Below are 17,192 nucleotides of genomic sequence, written 5' to 3'. Positions count from 1 at the left end.
ACCATCCGCAAATGACAGCAGTGGCAATGCTACTCTGTGATTAGAAACAAACGCGCCGGCTGGTCGGTGTAGTTAAACATAAGTAAAACAATTAGTTGGTTTAGGTTTCGTAGTTAAAAATGAGTAAATTAAAAGATTCCCTGAGGGTAAGGCTAGTCTGTCGAACCGCCTGTGGTGCATTAACTAAAGTGCTTCTCTTCCACGTTTCGCGCAGATAATCCAGCAGGCGCTGAGTACCTACAAGCCCCAGGAAATGTTCCTTTCGTTCAACGGCGGCAAGGATTGTACGGTGTTGCTTGATCTTATCCACAATTCCATGCCGAAGGATGCGAAAGGGATCAAATATATCTATGTCCGTCCCTTGAACCCTTTCAGTGAGATCGAGGAGTTTGTGGAACTGTGCAGGGAACACTATGGCATCACGATAGCGACCGTTACTGGCGGTATAAAATCGGCCCTGGAGGTCATTTGCAAGGAGGACAAGCAGCTCAAGGCATGTATCATGGGTTCCCGAAGATCGGATCCGTACTGTGCACTGCTAGAACCATTTAAGGTAGTAACACCCAACCGACACTGACCTCGCACAAGTGGTCGATTGCATAATGATATGGCCCCGTGTGGTATTGTTTCAGGAAACGGATCCCGGATGGCCGGAGCTAATGCGCATAAATCCATTGCTAGAATGGACGTGTGACGATATATGGGCGTACATTCGAGAGCACAATGTACCGTACTGTACATTGTACGATAGAGGGTAATGTATTCATTTAGTGGCATGGTGATTGACATGGGGAAGCTCTAAAGATAACGGTATGATTTCAGATACACATCGATAGGTGACAAAACGAATACGGTTCCCAATCCTCATCTTAAAGTTGACAATAACGACGAAGAAGCGACTTACCTTCCAGCATATGCATTAAAGGATGGCGATAAATACGAAAGGGCGGGCAGGTTATAGCTTTACGTTGTCAATTTCTCATCTTATTTAAACCCGTTTTATTTGTGTTTTCTAAATTGTACTAAAGGTGATTCAAAGAATGCCGATACCAATCGTACCTTAAAAGATTTTCGTTTAATATATAAAAATATGCGTTGACCACAAGGAACGGCATAACTAAGAGCAGCTTCGTACACTTTTGAACTTTATATTTTTTTTCTTTTAAAATGAAGTGGTTTATTTTAATGTTTCAATGATCCAAATAAATCGTAAATAAGAAAAACGATACGGGGCTTGCTTAAGGTTCTGTGTTTTACGTCTCTAATCCCTAATATGCATTTCCTACTTCCTTTGTACACTGTTGGAAAGGAAAGCCAGGTGGCCTTTTGTACACTTATTCGCGTAATGTCCCTTGAGGCCGCATTTAAAGCAACTGTAATAAACCAAAAACAGTGAGGTAACTCGAAAGAATCATATCTATTGAAGTAAAGCAGTACGTACGTAATTTCCTCGATTGGACGTGGCGGTGGTTTCTGTGGAACAAAAGCACCCTCTTCTCCGCCAGCATTGTTTCCTCCTTCCTGGTGCATTCGATGTTTGTAATATCCAAGTGCACGGTATTTTGCATCTTCCATGCGTTGTGTAGCTTCCCGTTGCTGGAAAAAGATGCAAAAAATGATCTTTTCACATCAAGCAACCAGAAAACGGGCCTACAACTTACCTCTTGGGGCATTTTCGGGCAGTACGATGCTTTGTGACCCAGTTCTCCACAGTAATGACAGGTGGTTGGACGTTTCGGTGTTTGATCCTTGATTTCGGGAGGTGGTGGAAGCTCAAACCGCGGGTGCATGTACTTACATTCCGGACCATCGGGACAGAAGCCGGCAAGGTAGTTATTACACAGCACTCGCCGGACGTGCCGGTGTCGACAGTTCGGACCGTGCCGGCAGAATCCCCGATCGTACCAGGGACAATCTTTTATCTTACTTTCCGGATCGATGTGCAAGAAGGGACATTCCTTGTTGTGGCACGCGTTGAAGCGAGAGTAGAAGTAACATTCGGGCATCTTGGTCATATCGTATTCGTGCAGGAATTCACACTGGTCGCCCTTTTTGCATAGACCTCGCAGCCAATGTTTGCACACGATGGTGCGATCGCCGCGTATGTGCCGGAAGGGGCACGCGTTTCCTTTCTGGCATTCTGTTCCATCCGATGCATTGAAAAATAGACAGACGGCGGCGGTGGATTCTGTAAACGAATGGGATGTTCGTCATCAGGGAGAAATATTCACTACTTGTTGCGTACGGGCGCTACGGAAAGCATTCTACTTACTGTCCATGCCGGGGAAAGGAAGTGCGAGAGCTCCATATTGCTCGTTCAGATCTTTTTCAATCTTAAATGTCCAACTATCAACATTTGCTATTAGTAGATCCATTCTCGAGTGATGGAGCTTCTTAGCTGGCGATACCGGTTACCTTCTTTCAGTGGAACTACTCGAAGCTATACGGAACCTTTATCACAAAAATATATTTGATGGAACATTTGATCAGGAATCGGCACAATTTTATTTACCACCGCTTTGTTTACGTTGACTGATGACATTTACGAGCGTGGATTGAAATCTTCAACTGACGGGATCGTTTGACAGCAATTAGATGGCAGTTTTGCTCAATTTAAATGTGAGCAAATATGAGCTACCCACCACGTGTTAATCATTTTAAAAAGAATATGTTTGGAACATGCAAACTACATATATACCTGGTCAATGTTGAGATTTTCGGTAGCAAATGTAGCGTGCAAACGACACGCTAGTCGCGCGTAATTTCTAGCAATAAAGTAATTATGTTTCCTTTGGTTTGTGCAAAAGACAAACAGATACGAGGCGACATGAAGCATACAATTATATAAGGAATATTGTATGAAACACATCAGTGACTTAAAACAAGTGAAATTCGTTACCAGTACCTTTAAGCGCGTATATTTATTACGTTTTCGGATCAAACAAATAACCAATTCAGGCAAGTCGTAATTAAAAGTCGTAATTTAAAACATACAATTTATTTAATGAAAAGATTGTGTTCCCGCGTGATTGTGTCGTTCTTTCGGTTTTCGTTCTTTCTGTCTTTTTTTCTTGTTCTACTTAATATTTTTTTACAAGAGTATTTTGAAGGGATTGTAATATAAACTAATACTTAAATTAACAACGATGCCTAATGCTCTTCACTGTCAGTGTCACTTTTGTCTGCAAAAGAAATGAAAATAGAATAAAATAAAATGAAAATGTCCTAGCTGCAGTTTACTCAAAAACAAAATTTAAATTACCTTTTTTACCGGTATAAGCGTGACGTTTTAGCCGATCATACAGATCATCCTTCGTACCGTACAACGATGCGTTGGATCGAGCCAACGAATTGAGCTTTCCGTTGGGACCTTGAACACCGATGAATTGATCTGTTCACGAGACAAATAGGTTAACTATCTAACTAACCCGCATAAGGTCGCTAAAGGTGAAAAGGCGGTTATGGCGCCTAGTGTCCCATACCATCTTTAAGATATGTCTCGTTGTAGAAGTTGGGCATCTCCCAGCCGTCCTCCTCGTCGTCGTAATAGTGCGCGTAGGTGCTGTGGTGCGATGGAGCAATACTTTCGGCATATGGCGTGTGCGCTCCGTAGTAGAAGTTGACCTGCGAGCCTGTCTGATCCGCCGCTGGTGAAATGATCTTTTTCGGGTCGCGCTTGCGATTGGCTCTGTGAAAAGGAAAAGAAAAAGTGTTTAACATTTCTCACAAATACAACAAGCGACTCTCGATCGTGTAAAACTAGTCACCGTACCTCGCACAAATCATCCAAATCAGCAGAACAATGAGTATTATGAAGATAACGGTTGCTGCGACGCCACCGGCAATGTACGCAAACTCCGATCGCTCGGTACACTTCGTTCCGGTGAACGATCCCTTGCAGCGGCATGATGGTAGACCCTTCGCGTCCTTCACGCAATGACCGGAGTTCTCACAGAAACCGTTGCACATATCTGGAAAAGGGTGTTAAAATTAAAAACTGTTCCTGATGCCAGCAATGATTCCTGGCCGTACCTGAACACTCCATTCCGGTGCCATTGAATCCTGGTTTGCATTCACACTTGAAATCGGACGTTTCCGGTATCAGTATGCAGAACGCGTTCGGGTCGCAACGTGGGGAACCATCCGAGACGTCCTCACATGGATTGATACATTCATTTTTGTTGTTCTGTGATGAAAGGTAGGAAAAGTTAATTTTAAGTTATTTAAATTAAACTGTTTACAAAGGGCCGTTTTACTTACCGCTGCCGTACTGCGTGTGGTATGATTCGGTGGGCACGGAATACAAGACGTCTGCTGGAACTCGGACTGATAGAAGCCCTTGCGACATTCGACACAAACGTTCAGCGTGCCGTTCAGGTACGTTCCAGGCGAACAGATCGGTAACGAACATTCCTCGACGTTGGACGATCCCAGCTTAGCCGTGGTGCGTCCATTCGGACAGGACAGACACGACGGATGTACACCCTGCTTGCGGTACGTACCACGTGGACACGGTTCACATTTACCCTCCAAGCCGAGCTGCATACCGGAGCTACATTCGTCGCGACATTCGCTCTTGCTCGTCGCTTCCGCCGTGCGTGTCGTTTGTCCGAGCCCGCAGATCTCACACGAGAACGAACCCTCGCTAGGCTGGTAGTAACCGAAGCCGCACGGTTGGCAAAGTCCGGTCACAGAGTCCAAGTACTTACCGGCGGCACATCGTTCTGCAGCGAGAGAAGGTCGTTGGTTAGAAACAATAATCCATTTGGGATGGTGGAAAGGTTACCAACTTACCTTTACATTCGACGGCCGACCGTGCGCCAACTAGTGCCGTTACACCAACACGTCCGGCGATCTTCGGGCAGCTCTTGCACTTCAGCTGACCAATCTCCGGCTGGTAGGATCCCTCCGGGCACGGTAAGCACGTCTTGCTCGACACGTTGTAGAACGTACCGACGGCGCATGGAACGCAGTCCGGCTCGACCACGACCTGACCCTGCGGGCAAGCGTACTCCGTGACGAGGTTCAGCGACGACGCGTCACCGAACGTGTTGGGCAGAATGTCCTGCACCGCGAACTGGTTGTCCTCCAGGATGAGTTTCTCCAGCAGATTGACCGTGTTCAACCGTTGTCCATTGGAGTTGCTAGCAATTTCACTGCAAAGTGACGGGAACGGGAGAACGAATTAGAAAATCATTGCAACAAGATGGGCCACGTCCGGAACGGCGTGTTTAAAGAACGTACCTCTTGATCGGGATGGTAGCATTGATTGCGTATGCGCTCTCCGGTGAAATCTGCAGCACGGTCTGGCGCTTCACAATACCGTTCGGATGTCGGTTACGATCGCACCGCACGTCAATGTCCACGTTGCGACACTCGCGCGATCCCTCCATCGAATACGAGCACAGATTCCAGTCTCGGTTGAGGGCGTTGATCGCGTTCTTGATGCGCTGCCGCAGTACACCCTGGCCAGCCTCGTTACACAGCACATCCGAGGGGAACTGCATCTGGATGCGAATCAAGCGCTGCGCCGGCTTGGTCGGTGAGCATGCCGGATACACCAGGGGCACCGTCGGGTGCACCGTCGGGCGCCAGAAACCTTCCGAGCCGCAAGTGTAGAACTTCGGTACCACCTGCGAGAACTTCATGCCCGGATTGCACGTAATCTCGCACACCTTGAACTGTCCACCGGCACCCCAGTCCTTGCAGCTTTGCGCACCACCCAGTGGATCCGCCAGCGCCGGGCAGAAGTCGGACACGATCGTCACCTTGAAGTTGCAGGATGCCGTATTGCCGGCCGCATCGTACGCCAGGTACATCACGTCGTAGATGCCCCACAGCAACGTCTCACCCGATCGGTGTCCGTTTCGTTCGACAACCTTTGAGAGGCCAATGTTGTCGGTGAAGCGTGGCTCCTCCCAGGTTACCGCCGTCGATCCATTCTTCGCCACAATCCACAGATCCGACGGGCAGTACTCAACGACAGGCGCTTCACGGTCCACCTGCAGCTGCTGGCAGTTCGACCCACCGTAGCCCGGTTTGCACTTCTTCTGACCGCACGTCGACGGCACGGATCGCTGGACGCCTCCGAGCGTCTGCTCGTAGCCGGACCAGTTCAGGATGAGGTTCTTGTACAGCACCGGCTCGCTGCGGCAGTCGCGCACCTGTTTCTGAATTTCGTTCGTCACATCCAACGCACGGCTCCAGATCTGCACCTTGGTCAGCTTGCCCTGGAAACCGAGATCACTGTACGCCTCCTTCCGGTTGCCATCCATAAGCGGTACTCCAAGCACCGGCCAGCAGCTGCAATAACAATCGCAAAAAACAACCCGTTAGGAACTCCATGTTTCTTCCCTACACAATGACCGTTTCCGGTACTTACTAATTCGGTAGCACGCGGTTAATGCCATACTCGGCCTTGCTGGCAATGAAACCCTCGGTGATGAGCATCAACTGGCCCGTTTTGCCGTTCCAAACGACGGCAATGTGATGCCACTGGCCGTCGTTGATGGTGCTGTACTCCTTGAACGGCAGGAAGACATCCTGCAGATCCTCGAAGAACGATACCTGAACACCGCTCGAGTGGGCTTGCAGCATCGTGCGGCGCTTTCCAATCACATTCGGTGAGCTGGAAGCAAAAACATACAAACAATCAATATCGTTACAAATTCATCGAGCTTTTTTGCAGTACAAATTCATTGGCTTTGTCGAAAAAGTCAGAAATAAAATTGGATTTATAATGTTTAGCACAGATTTTGATCGAATTAATCCGATCGAATCGAGCTGTTTATTTTCAAACAAATCACGTCAAAGGAACTGATGTCCGTGCAGAAGCTGAATTTTTTATAGTTGGTAATAGATCAAAGAGGGTCATGAAAGCTCATTTCGGGTACTTTGGACTTTAGTTCACCATTATGAAGAAATACTTTCACAAATACATCATTCACTTTTGTATCATTGACATTTTTTGTGTTATCATTTCCACAACATTTCTTTTAAATCTTATGCAGAATCCTCATTTGAGTGACTCAATCTACCATTTTTTTTCTTGCACTTACCTTGCAGAGTAAAGCGTGATAAAGGTGCCGGTTTCGTCCTTCTGCGCAAACTGCACCCACATGGCCAGGGTCATACTGTCCGACGCCGCTGTGTAGAACGGTACAACCTGCGATGCGGACGAGTGGGTCGGATCGGTGAAGTAAAGATCGTAGTCAATCTGGACCGCTGTTGGAGTCGAACGGAAGAGGAGGAGTAGGTGAAAAGTGTTAGTTATCAAAGTATGGTAACCGAGAGTAACACTTTACTTACACTTGCGACAATCGTCTCCGGTAAGATTGAACGGACACTGGCAGTAGAAATCGTTGTTCAGATCGATACACACGGCACCGGGCGGGCAGGAGTTATCCTTGCAGTCCACCTGATCGGTCTCGCAGTTCTTGCCAGTGTAGCCCGGTGGGCAGATGCACTGATAGCCGCTGCCCCGATCGACACAGGTGGCCCCATTCTGGCAGGTGCCGGCTTCGCACGCGTCAAACTCGTACTGACAGCCGACTCCGGTGAAGTCCATCGAGCAGGAGCAGTTCAGTCCGGAACCGTAGTCCTTGCACTGGCCCTCGTGCATGCACGGCTGGCCGATGCAGCGATCCGGGGCCGTTTCACATTTCTTACCGTCGGTACCGCTCGGGCAGACGCAGAAGAAGTCCTCAAACAGATCGATACACTGGGCGTCGTTCTTGCACGGCCGTTCGACGTCGCACGCCGTCACCTGGACGTTGCACCGCTCCCCGGTCCATCCCGACGGGCACTTGCACTCGAATCCTCCGACACGATCGATACAGGTGCCTCCGTTCTGGCACGGTGCGTACTCGCAGTCATCGATGTCGTTGTCGCACAGCTTTCCATCGAAGCCCTGCCGGCAGACGCACTCGAATGCGTTCTCCTTGTCCAGGCACTTCTCCGTGCCGATCGGATTGCATGGATCGCTTAGACACTCGTTGCGGTCCGTCTCGCACTGCAGCCCGACGAATCCGGGCCGGCAGAGACAGGTCACGCCATCCAACTGATCGACGCAAGTGCCACCGTTCTGGCACGGTGCACTTTCACAATCGTCGATCGTGTGCTGACAGTTCTTGCCCGTGTATCCCTCGGCGCAGGTGCACTGATAGTCGTTGATCAGATCCGTACACGAGCCACCGTTCTTGCACGGGTCGCTCTCGCACTCGTCGACGTTGACGTCGCAAGCGGAACCATCCCAGCCCGGAGCGCAGATACACTCGTGATAGAAGTACCGATCGACACACATACCATGGTTGCACGGCTCCGAGAGACATAGGTTGATCTTCTCCTGGCACCGTTTGCCGGCGAAACCGGGCGGGCAGTCGCAGCTGAAGTCGTTCACCAGATCCGTACAGTTCGCCCCGAGCAGACACGGTTTCTCCGCGCAGTCGTCCGTGTTGATGTTGCACAGATGTCCCTCCCAACCAGCGGTACACTCGCATCGGAAGCGTCCCTGTTGCAGCGCGTGACAGGTCGCTCCGTTGCCACAAGGGTTTTCCCCGGCCGTACACGGATCGATCGTGACGTCGCAGTTGTCTCCCGTGTAGCCGCTACGGCACATGCATGTGTAATTGCCAAATCCAGGCTCGTCCTTGCACATCGCTCGGGCCGGACAAGGGTTGGAGTCACAATCGCTCTTCGCCTCCTGACAGTTGATTCCGCTGTAACCCGGCGCACACTGGCATTGGTAACCCTGGGGCAGGTCCTTGCAGATGCCTCCGTTGTAACACGGTTGCGACGCACACTCGTCAATGTCGATCTCACACCGCGATCCGGAAAATCCGGCCGGGCAGAAGCAGTGAATGTCGTGACCCAGCGGCACACAAAGTCCACCGTGCTGGCAGGAGTTCTCGTTGCACGTGACCGGCTTACAATCATCCGCCGTCAGCGAGCCAACCGTATCCGTACGTCGACCCGATGGGCATTCATTGCATGTCGTCGCTCCCTCCGACTTCTGGAAGTAGTTCTTCGGGCACGGAGCACACGGGGCCAGCCCGGTGAACGAGTACGTACCGGCCGGGCACTTGCGCCGACAGTCGGTATCACTCTGCGCGGCCGGCTGATACGTGAAAGTTCCACTCGGACAGGCCTGACAGTCGCGGAATCCACCCATCGGTGGCATCGCCGAGAAGGAATTCCTCGGGCACTCGAGACAGGGCACCAGTCCGGTCGGTGAGTACGTTCCGTAGCCACAGATGGGCACACAGTCCTGCACCGCCTTCGATCCGTCCTCCTTCGTGTACGTTCCGACCGGGCACTTGAGGCACGATCCTTGCCGTTCGCGATGCTGATAGAAACCCTTCGGGCACGGTGAGCAGGTCGTCTGGTTCTCGCCGGCGTACGTTCCGGCCGGACAGTGCAGACACCGCGGGACATCGTTGGTGTCCATGTTGAGCACCTCACCGACGCCGCAGGTAAATCCGCGCGAGATCGAACTCTTCAGTGCGCGCAGCGGTGGACACTCGTTACCGATCGCCTTCACGTTCGACAGCGGCTCGATGGCCGCACTGGCGTACGGTACGCTTAGGTCAAAAATCAGATTCAACGTCGAACCACACAGATCGTACAGCTGCGGCTGCTTGACGGCCGGATCGATCAGTAGAACGAAGTCCATCTCCACCACGTTCTCCTCGATGAGGCGCGGCACCGACTTGAGGATGGTTACGTTCATGTTAACGTACACCGCCGAGCAGCGCTGGGACAGCACATTGCTCAGGCTGGCAAAGTGTTTCGCCGTCTGGTCCTGGTACTGGGGCAGGCAGAGTTCCGACACGACCCCATTGGCACGGTACGTCGTCGTAGCGACAACCTGATAGTCCGCACGCTGCGTGTTCTCCGACACACAGTCCGGCACCACCGAGGACGGCTTCCAGAAGCGACCCTTCTTGCAGTTGAACACCTTCTTCTTGTCCGCATCGGTAAACCGGAAGCCTGGGTTACAGGTGGCCTCACATTCAACGCCACCCGACTCCTGCGTGGTACACTTGATGTCTCCATTGCCCGGCGCCTGCAGGTCCCAATCGACACACTGCGTCGGTTGTACTGACACCTGGAAGTTGCACGAAGCCTTGTTGTTGAACTTATCCGTTGCCACCACCGTTACGTTGCGGAATCCACCGAGCGGGATTGAGGCCGCCTCCGGGATGTACTCAACGCGCACGTCACCCGAAGCGTCCGATGTCTTCACGCGCTTAATCGTGTCGTTGAAGTTCACGTAGTAGTTCTGCTGCTTCTCGCCCAGCTCGATCACGAAGCTCTGCGGACAGTCGAGCAGGGGTGGCGTAATATCCGGTACGGTAATGTTGATCTCACAAATCGCCACGTTGCCATCGTAATCGTACGCGATGTACTTCACCACGGTGTTGTCCAGTACGTAGCTCGTGGTCTTGAAGTGTGGTGGCTTTACCTCCAATCGTGCGATCGAGCCCGAGTTATCGAGGGCGGTCGGTTCGGTGAAGTTCAGCGGAAGTACCTCTCCATTCGGTCCACGCTTAACCAGAATTGGTTGCTGTGGACAGTTCTGGAAGACCGGTGGTTCGTTGTCGACGCACGGTGAGTAACCATAGTCGTAACCGAGCAGTGGTTCCATGGTCGACGGTTCTTCGCAACCCATCAGCTCGAACTTCAGACACGGGTTGTCCATGTAGCTAACGATGCCCAGAATGACGAAACGTGCCTGCACATACTTTGGCAGGGTGATCATTGCCAACTCACCGTAATTACCCGGATCCCGCTTGGTCAGATTAAAGTTCGGGAAGTACACGACATAATCCTCCTTCTCCGACTGCTTGTAGAAGAACCGGATCTCCGTCGGGCGGCCAACGATGTCGTTCGTGACGACGCCCTTCACCAGCAGCGCTTTCACGCGGTACACCTTACCCAGGTCCACGCTGACGTACGTGAACGTTTCCTGCTTGCCACACCATCCCGTGACCGAGTTCAGGCGTACGTTCTTTGCCTCGTAGTTTGGCCGCTCAGACGTCGCATTGATAGCGCTGTCCGGAATAATGCCGGAGGAGATGCCGATCGGTTTGATGGTCTTACACTCGGGCTGCTTCATGCACGTGATTGGACGCGGGTTGATCAGGATGTAGCCGGCACGCGAGCATCCGAACAGTACCTCCGAGCCCTGCTCGTAGCTGTTCGCCACCTGGAAGCCATCGTTCGGTCGACCAGGGTCAACGCACACCGGACCCTCACACCGTAGATCGCCAAAGTCCCACACGCCGTCCGCCATACAACGGACAACGTTGTCGTTCTTGCTAGTCTGCCCAGCCAGTTTGAATGTGTTCTGGCATCCGAAGAAGAATGAGCTCATGTACTTGGTATCGGCGTACTGACCGTACTCGGCACCGGCGGTTGGCATCGGTGTACCGCAGTCTGCCCGTGCGCAAGTTGGCAACACCCCGGATAGCCAGTAATCCGGATATCCCGGTTGAGGATCAAACACGCACTGGCGGAAGGTAGAAATAGCCGTTTTACCAATCTGCTTGCCCGAGGTCGTACACTCCAGGGTGATATTTTCGTTGAACGGTACAAGAATTTCGTTCTGATCGCCACGCTTCACAAAGAGACCTTCCTTTTCATCGTCCGGCAAGGAAACACACTTGGCACCTGGCGTTATACAAGTGGATAGATGTTACAATACGAACTCAAAATCCAAATATCAAAACATATTCTTTCTAAGAAGGATACTTACTTTGACACTTTGGCATCGATGCGTTCCAGTTGCCATTCGACATACAGGACAACGACGAGCTGCCCGATAGGACGTACCCGAAATTGCAGTGGAACTTCACGACGTCACCGAAGTGATGCTGAATCTCGCTGGTCAGCAGTTTTCCGTTCTCCGGATCGGACAACGCGGGGCACATCCTACGCACGCAAGTCTTGTTGCGCTGGTAAATGTCACCGTCCTTCTCACCCGTTTCGTGACGCTCGATACTGAACCTACAGAAAGGAGAGTATTATTTTAATCGTACTGGGTCTACATGTTTGGTCATTCGCCATTCGCTACCAACACCTACCCTTCGGTTCCATTCTGACGGAACAGTTCGTAGCCAAAGTTGCAGGCACACTTGTACGAGCCGGGCGAGTTGACGCACTTCTGGTTGCAGCCACCGTTATCCTTGGCGCACTCGTTGATGTCCAGGCAGTCCAAACGCGTGCAGCCCATAATTTCCAGCTTGATGCACGGGGCCACCACAAAGTCCTGAATCTTGAACTTGATGTAGCGCGCCTCGATGGGCATGGGCAGATTGAGGATGGACAGCGTCGGTTCCAGTATGCGGAACTCTACCGCCGTCCCGTCCGGATTGGCGTAGTCCTTGAACACGTCGGAAATGTCGTCCGAGTACTCGAGCCGGATCGCTGAGGTGAACGCCAACGCACCGTCCATGCGCTGCACGGACATCGTACGGAAGCCACGCACAACGGTCGGTGCCTTCATGTCGATAATCACCCAGTTCGAGCCGCGCTCCTTTCCATTGCCACACCAGCCGACCGAATTCAGACGGATCATCTGAAATTGATACGTCGCAAAATGGATGGTGGACGGCGTTAAGAACGTCGTTCTCGTACAAGAATGGTGGCTAACAAGTGCTTGATAGTTCCGGTTTGTCTTTCTACCTACCCACGTAGGTCGTAAATTTGAAACGGGAAAAAGTGAAAGGACCTATAACCTATCATGCCTATGGTGAGATCAAACACCTGGTCAACGATCTACAGAAGAATTGAGGGTATCTAGTATTTATGCATCATCATTTACCCACCAACTAACAAATGGAGGCAAGTGTTTTGGAAAAATACTAACAAATGTACATAAAACAAAAATACTAATTGTGTTTAAGAGCCTAAGATAAGGAATTGCCTAGTTTATGAATGTTTTTTTCATGAGTTCGAGAAGAACTTATGTTTAATCCTATTGATATCTCTTTAGCGATTTTTTAAAATCCATTAAATAAATTAAGCGAAAATTTTAACGAGAATGTTTTGCGTTTATCTTTTGTTGATGTATATTTTGTTTAAAAATATTTGACATTAAAAATTAAATTAAATTAAAATTATTAAATTAAATTAAAATCATTCAAATATTTTACTTCGTTGGTACAAACAAACTTTTTTTAAACAAACTTTAATCGGGTTTTAAACAAACTTTTATCTAAGTCTTATTTCTGTCTTTAGTCCTAAATCTTCAGATTTGTCTGTCAGTCTGTTAAATTTAAATTTTCGAGTTAAATTTAATAAATTTTAAATTTCATAAACTTTAACGATACGTAGATGTTTGAATAAGGTTTACCTCAGGTTAGTTTTTATTCTTCGTCGAGGTAGCAGAGTATCATTATCAAAATGAGGAAAATCATTCAAAGTGAAATTTGGCAAACAGATTAACCGATTAACGGATAATGGATGAATTCACCTACATTTAGCAAATGTGCCTTTTGGTCAATTGGATACTTACGCCCTTTTCAAAGCCACTCGCCGTCGACGAAACCGTTATGCTGTCGTCGGCTATACCACCGTTCGAGAGTCCCAGATCGACCACCGGGCGGCATTCCATGGACGAGGTGTAACCCGTCTTACACTTGCAATGGAAAGAGCCGGCCGCATTCATACACTCGGTCGAGGCCGCATCACACTGTGACGTTTGACATTCATCAATATCTGTGAAAGGCGGGGCAACGATGGCGGAGAACAATTATTAGTAATCGAAAACTTGTTATGCTAATTCATACGAGTGTTTCTTCAACGGAGTCACACTTGATCCTTCCGTGTACACCCACCTTCACAAACCGGAACATTAGAGAAGTCTTGTTGTTCATTACACTTGACAGTATGGGAGCCAATCAAACGGTAGCCTTTGTAGCATTGGACGCGTGCCTCGTCACCGTAGTAGTATTCGCGGGTCTTGTCGACCACGTAGCCGTTCGGAACGTCTGGCACTCTGCGTAAGAGAAAGGTATGCAGCGTGAGTAACGATCATTTGGTAATGATCTGTCAGCAGGAGAATGAGATCACATACTTGAAGCACTGCTTGCGCGAACAGCTCGGTACCGGGCTACTCCACTGGCCGTTGGACATGCAGATCAGAATCGGACGTCCGGTGCGCACGTAGCCTGGGATGCACTCGTAGTTGATGATCGTACCGTAGCTGCGTCCACCGCCATTGAGCACGGTGACGTTGGCGTGCGCCACTTCCGGCAGCGGCGGACACTGCGATGCCATACAGGCCGGCTGTCGTTCCCAGGTACCGTCGGCCAGGCAGGAAATGGTTTCCGTCGCTAGACCGGATCCGAACGCGAAGCCAGCATAGCACTGGTAGGTCGCGATACCGCGATAGGTAACGTTGGTGGTTTTGAAGGAGAATCCATTGTCGATCTGTGGCACCGGTCCACAGTAAACCTCTGTAGCGGGGCAAAAAGCAGCCCGTTAGGTCATACGGACAAGTCAAAGAGCAAAAATTGGACGCTCGATTCACTTACCTTGACAGTCTGGAATGTAGCTAACGCTCCAGTTGCCTCCGTTCTGGCACACGGTGGTGATCCGGTGCTTGCCAGTGGCGAACTCTTGCCCAACCGGGCAGGTGAAGTTGATAACCGTGCCGAAGGCAGTATCGCGGCTGCTAGCGATCGCCCCGATACCCGGCTTCAGCTCGGGACAGTCGGCAGAAAACTCCGCAGACCAGCTATAGCAGAGAAAACAGACAAATACGTTGCGAATGGAGGTCAACATTGCGCGATCGATCAACACCGTTGACCGGTTTCACTTACCCTTTGCCGTTGTACAGTGCATCGGTGATGAACTTCAGCAGCATTTTGCCGGAGGAAGCGGTGAGCGTGATCTTTGGCGCGTTGTTATCGGTGAAACCGTTGCCGGCGTGAAGCCGCACACCGGATGTCGACGGTCCATCGAACACCTGCACCAGATCCGAGCTGTGTACGTCAAAGTCGACGAATCGCATCGACAGCGGTTTGCCCGATGGGTTCTTGACGACGAAGTAGCACTCCTGGTTGTTCGGGTACATCGCCAGGTTGTAGGCGGGCGAGCTGACCGTACCGTTCGGGGCGTTAACCACCGCGGTACAGCCCTCCACGTAGCGAATGTTGAAGCCCTTGGCCGGTTGCGCCAGCGATGTGCTGAAGTACAGGTAGAGCTTGTTTCCGGTGGAGATGATCACACGGTTCGGTTTGGTGTCGATCGTGCCGGTCAGCTTCGCGATCGGCTTATCGTGGGCGCTCTCACCATCGCGGATAAGCAGGTAGTCACTGTCGGCGGTCAGATCGAGATCCTGAATGTCGAGCGAGATCGTGTAGCCCTTGCGTGCGGCGATAATGTACAGACACTCGATCCCACCGGGGTACGCCTGCGGGAAGCCGGGACTCTTGAGATACTGTTCCTGCTTGCTGGCCTGCAGTACGCCACCGCACGTTTGTGGTTCCGTCTTCCACGTCGCTCGGAAGCCCTTCTTTTCCACGCTACCGTCCGAGGTGAACTTGATCACCATGAAGTTGGACGCGGTAATGAACGTCCGGTTCGGGACGTCACTCTTACCGGACAGTGTGGCCAGCGACACAGCACTGTCCTCCGTACGGCTACCAACCAAAATCTGCACCGTGTCGAAGTTTTTCTCCGTATCGAACTCCTGGAACTGCAGTATGATGTTGCTCCCCTGGGGACCCTCGAGCGTCCACTTGCAGGACTTCAGCGAGGGGTACTTCTGCGGGAAGTTCGGTGACTCGATGACGTCACCACCGGAGGCCATGTAGATGTTACAGTTGGCGCTGCAGTCCAGCTCGTCGCTACCGTCGCCGCAGTCGTCATTGCCGTCGCACTTGTACGCCTGGTTGACGCACGCCCCGTTCGAACAGTGGAACGAATTCTGCGGGCAGGCCCGGGCCTTGCACATGAACGGAAGCAGCGTTTCGCAGGACCTCAGCTCCCAGCTCTGGTCGGTCGAGCCGAGGTTCGCCGCGACGCACTCACCCGCCAGCGGGTTCGGTTCGTTGATGGCCCAAAAGCCGGAGTACTGCGAGAACAGACCCCTCGAGGTGGACTCGAGCGTGTTGGTCCGCAGGTCGTCGAGCGAGGCGAACCCGAGCCAGTACTTGACATTGTTGCGCGTCCGGTACTCGCTGCTGGTCGCAATCTGGAACGTGGAGTTGTTCTCGTCGTACGAGTCAACCGTCACCAGCTCGGAGCCATACCTGCGCGGGGAGAAATTGAAGGGGTTTTCCCGACAAATACATATAACAGACGCTTGGACTGAAATCATGCTTTAGGAGACGAGTGTTCCTACCTTTTGCAAAGTGTGGACGATTTAACCCACGAGTGCTTCACGTTGAAATACTTGTAGCAGTGTAACCCCCGAAGCTTCCAGCCTGTCGCGATTCAAAGGAGAACAACAAACAAAGCCAAACGTTTGATCAGTTCCAATATTTACCCCAAAAATTCCAAGCAATCACAGCAATCCTGCGCGCCGTTGGGTTTTTGGCGTACGATGACCACCGTAACCTACTTACCATTTGGACATGTGAGTACATCCTGTTGTGGTGAGTTTGCCGAAAAAAATGCGAAAAGAAAGCCACAGCGTGTGGGCGAGCGACGAAGTGGCACAGGGCAGCCAAAACAACCGAAGGAAAAGGAAGAGACAACACCGGGAAGAGAAATGCAAATTTAAAAGTCACACATATGAGAACGGAACGCGGCCGCGTGGTTTACAGCGTACAGAACGGCTGTCCTTACCTCAGCGGCTATTCCCGTTACGGCGACTATCAGCAGCAGGGTCCAGCATTTAGGGAACGTGTACATGTTGGTAATTTGTGACTACATATCGGAAAGAAAAAGAGAAGAAAGCGATGCGGGTGTTAGGTCGTTTTATGGTTCTGCTGATGGCGGTTGCCACCTGCCCGCTTGCCTGCCAACAAGCAGGTACCATTCGCATTAACAGGCAGCAGCAGCAGCAACAACTCCTTCTAGGCACAAACGTCGAACGCAAGTGGAAAATAGCACCGGCGGCCCAAAACCGGCGGAGCTCGACTGTTGTGCGACAATAATTTATTCCACGCGAGTCGCGAAAAGCTAACGGGGTTTACGCACCGAAGAAGTGGTCCGGGGCCATCGAACCTGGGGAAACCTGG

The 17,192-nt window shown here is 51.0% G+C and overlaps 3 protein-coding genes across 3 annotated transcripts; 1 reads left to right on the top strand and 2 right to left on the bottom strand.

Moving 5' to 3' along the window:
* The first annotated feature begins 119 nt into the window (after window positions 1–119).
* LOC131287656 (FAD synthase) lies at window positions 120–961 on the top strand. The gene is made up of 4 exons (XM_058316728.1): window positions 120–146; window positions 215–553; window positions 633–754; window positions 823–961. Exons 1-4 carry the CDS (start codon window positions 120–122, stop codon window positions 959–961), a joined length of 627 nt encoding a protein of 208 aa, XP_058172711.1.
* A 282-nt stretch (window positions 962–1,243) lies between these two features.
* On the bottom strand, window positions 1,244–2,505 carry LOC131287296 (cleavage and polyadenylation specificity factor subunit 4). The gene is made up of 4 exons (XM_058316331.1): window positions 2,273–2,505; window positions 1,662–2,188; window positions 1,442–1,596; window positions 1,244–1,373 (listed from the first exon to the last, which is right to left on the bottom strand). Exons 1-4 carry the CDS (start codon window positions 2,373–2,375, stop codon window positions 1,283–1,285), a joined length of 876 nt encoding a protein of 291 aa, XP_058172314.1. The 5' UTR covers window positions 2,376–2,505; the 3' UTR covers window positions 1,244–1,282.
* A 645-nt stretch (window positions 2,506–3,150) lies between these two features.
* LOC131286337 (sushi, von Willebrand factor type A, EGF and pentraxin domain-containing protein 1) lies at window positions 3,151–16,863 on the bottom strand. Its single transcript, XM_058315276.1, has 21 exons — window positions 16,798–16,863; window positions 16,575–16,596; window positions 16,352–16,433; window positions 14,826–16,259; window positions 14,538–14,740; window positions 14,078–14,459; window positions 13,839–13,999; window positions 13,517–13,719; window positions 12,084–12,577; window positions 11,756–12,006; window positions 7,309–11,670; window positions 7,059–7,224; window positions 6,383–6,628; window positions 5,245–6,303; window positions 4,795–5,156; window positions 4,261–4,724; window positions 4,033–4,186; window positions 3,773–3,971; window positions 3,483–3,688; window positions 3,263–3,391; window positions 3,151–3,182 (listed from the first exon to the last, which is right to left on the bottom strand). The coding sequence occupies exons 1-21, from the start codon at window positions 16,861–16,863 to the stop codon at window positions 3,151–3,153; spliced, it is 10,677 nt and encodes a 3,558-aa protein (XP_058171259.1).
* Window positions 16,864–17,192: the final 329 nt, after the last annotated feature.

The sequence above is a fragment of the Anopheles ziemanni genome, chromosome 3 (genome assembly GCF_943734765.1).
Source record: "Anopheles ziemanni chromosome 3, idAnoZiCoDA_A2_x.2, whole genome shotgun sequence".
In the NCBI taxonomy this organism is placed as follows: domain Eukaryota; kingdom Metazoa; phylum Arthropoda; class Insecta; order Diptera; family Culicidae; genus Anopheles; species Anopheles ziemanni.
This window is presented reverse-complemented; position numbering and strand designations above follow the sequence as displayed.

What these genes read in the sequence shown, in the direction of transcription:
- LOC131287656 (XM_058316728.1), top strand. Translation starts at nt 120, where the DNA reads ATGAGTAAATTAAAAGATTCCCTGAGG. An exon ending in AATTAAAAGATTCCCTGAGG is followed by an intron (nt 147 to 214) that starts GTAAGGCTAGTC and finishes CGTTTCGCGCAG; the next exon opens with ATAATCCAGCAGGCGCTGAG. An exon ending in CACTGCTAGAACCATTTAAG is followed by an intron (nt 554 to 632) that starts GTAGTAACACCC and finishes GTATTGTTTCAG; the next exon opens with GAAACGGATCCCGGATGGCC.
- LOC131286337 (XM_058315276.1), bottom strand. Translation starts at nt 16,863, where the DNA reads ATGTACACGTTCCCTAAATGCTGGACCCTGCTGCTGATAGTCGCCGTA. An exon ending in TAACGGGAATAGCCGCTGAG is followed by an intron (nt 16,597 to 16,797) that starts GTAAGGACAGCC and finishes TCACCACAACAG; the next exon opens with GATGTACTCACATGTCCAAA. An exon ending in TCGCGCAAGCAGTGCTTCAA is followed by an intron (nt 14,000 to 14,077) that starts GTATGTGATCTC and finishes TCTCTTACGCAG; the next exon opens with AGTGCCAGACGTTCCGAACG.
- LOC131287296 (XM_058316331.1), bottom strand. Translation starts at nt 2,375, where the DNA reads ATGGATCTACTAATAGCAAATGTTGATAGTTGGACATTTAAGATTGAA. An exon ending in GCCCGAAAATGCCCCAAGAG is followed by an intron (nt 1,597 to 1,661) that starts GTAAGTTGTAGG and finishes ATCTTTTTCCAG; the next exon opens with CAACGGGAAGCTACACAACG. An exon ending in CGTCCAATCGAGGAAATTAC is followed by an intron (nt 1,374 to 1,441) that starts GTACGTACTGCT and finishes GGTTTATTACAG; the next exon opens with TTGCTTTAAATGCGGCCTCA.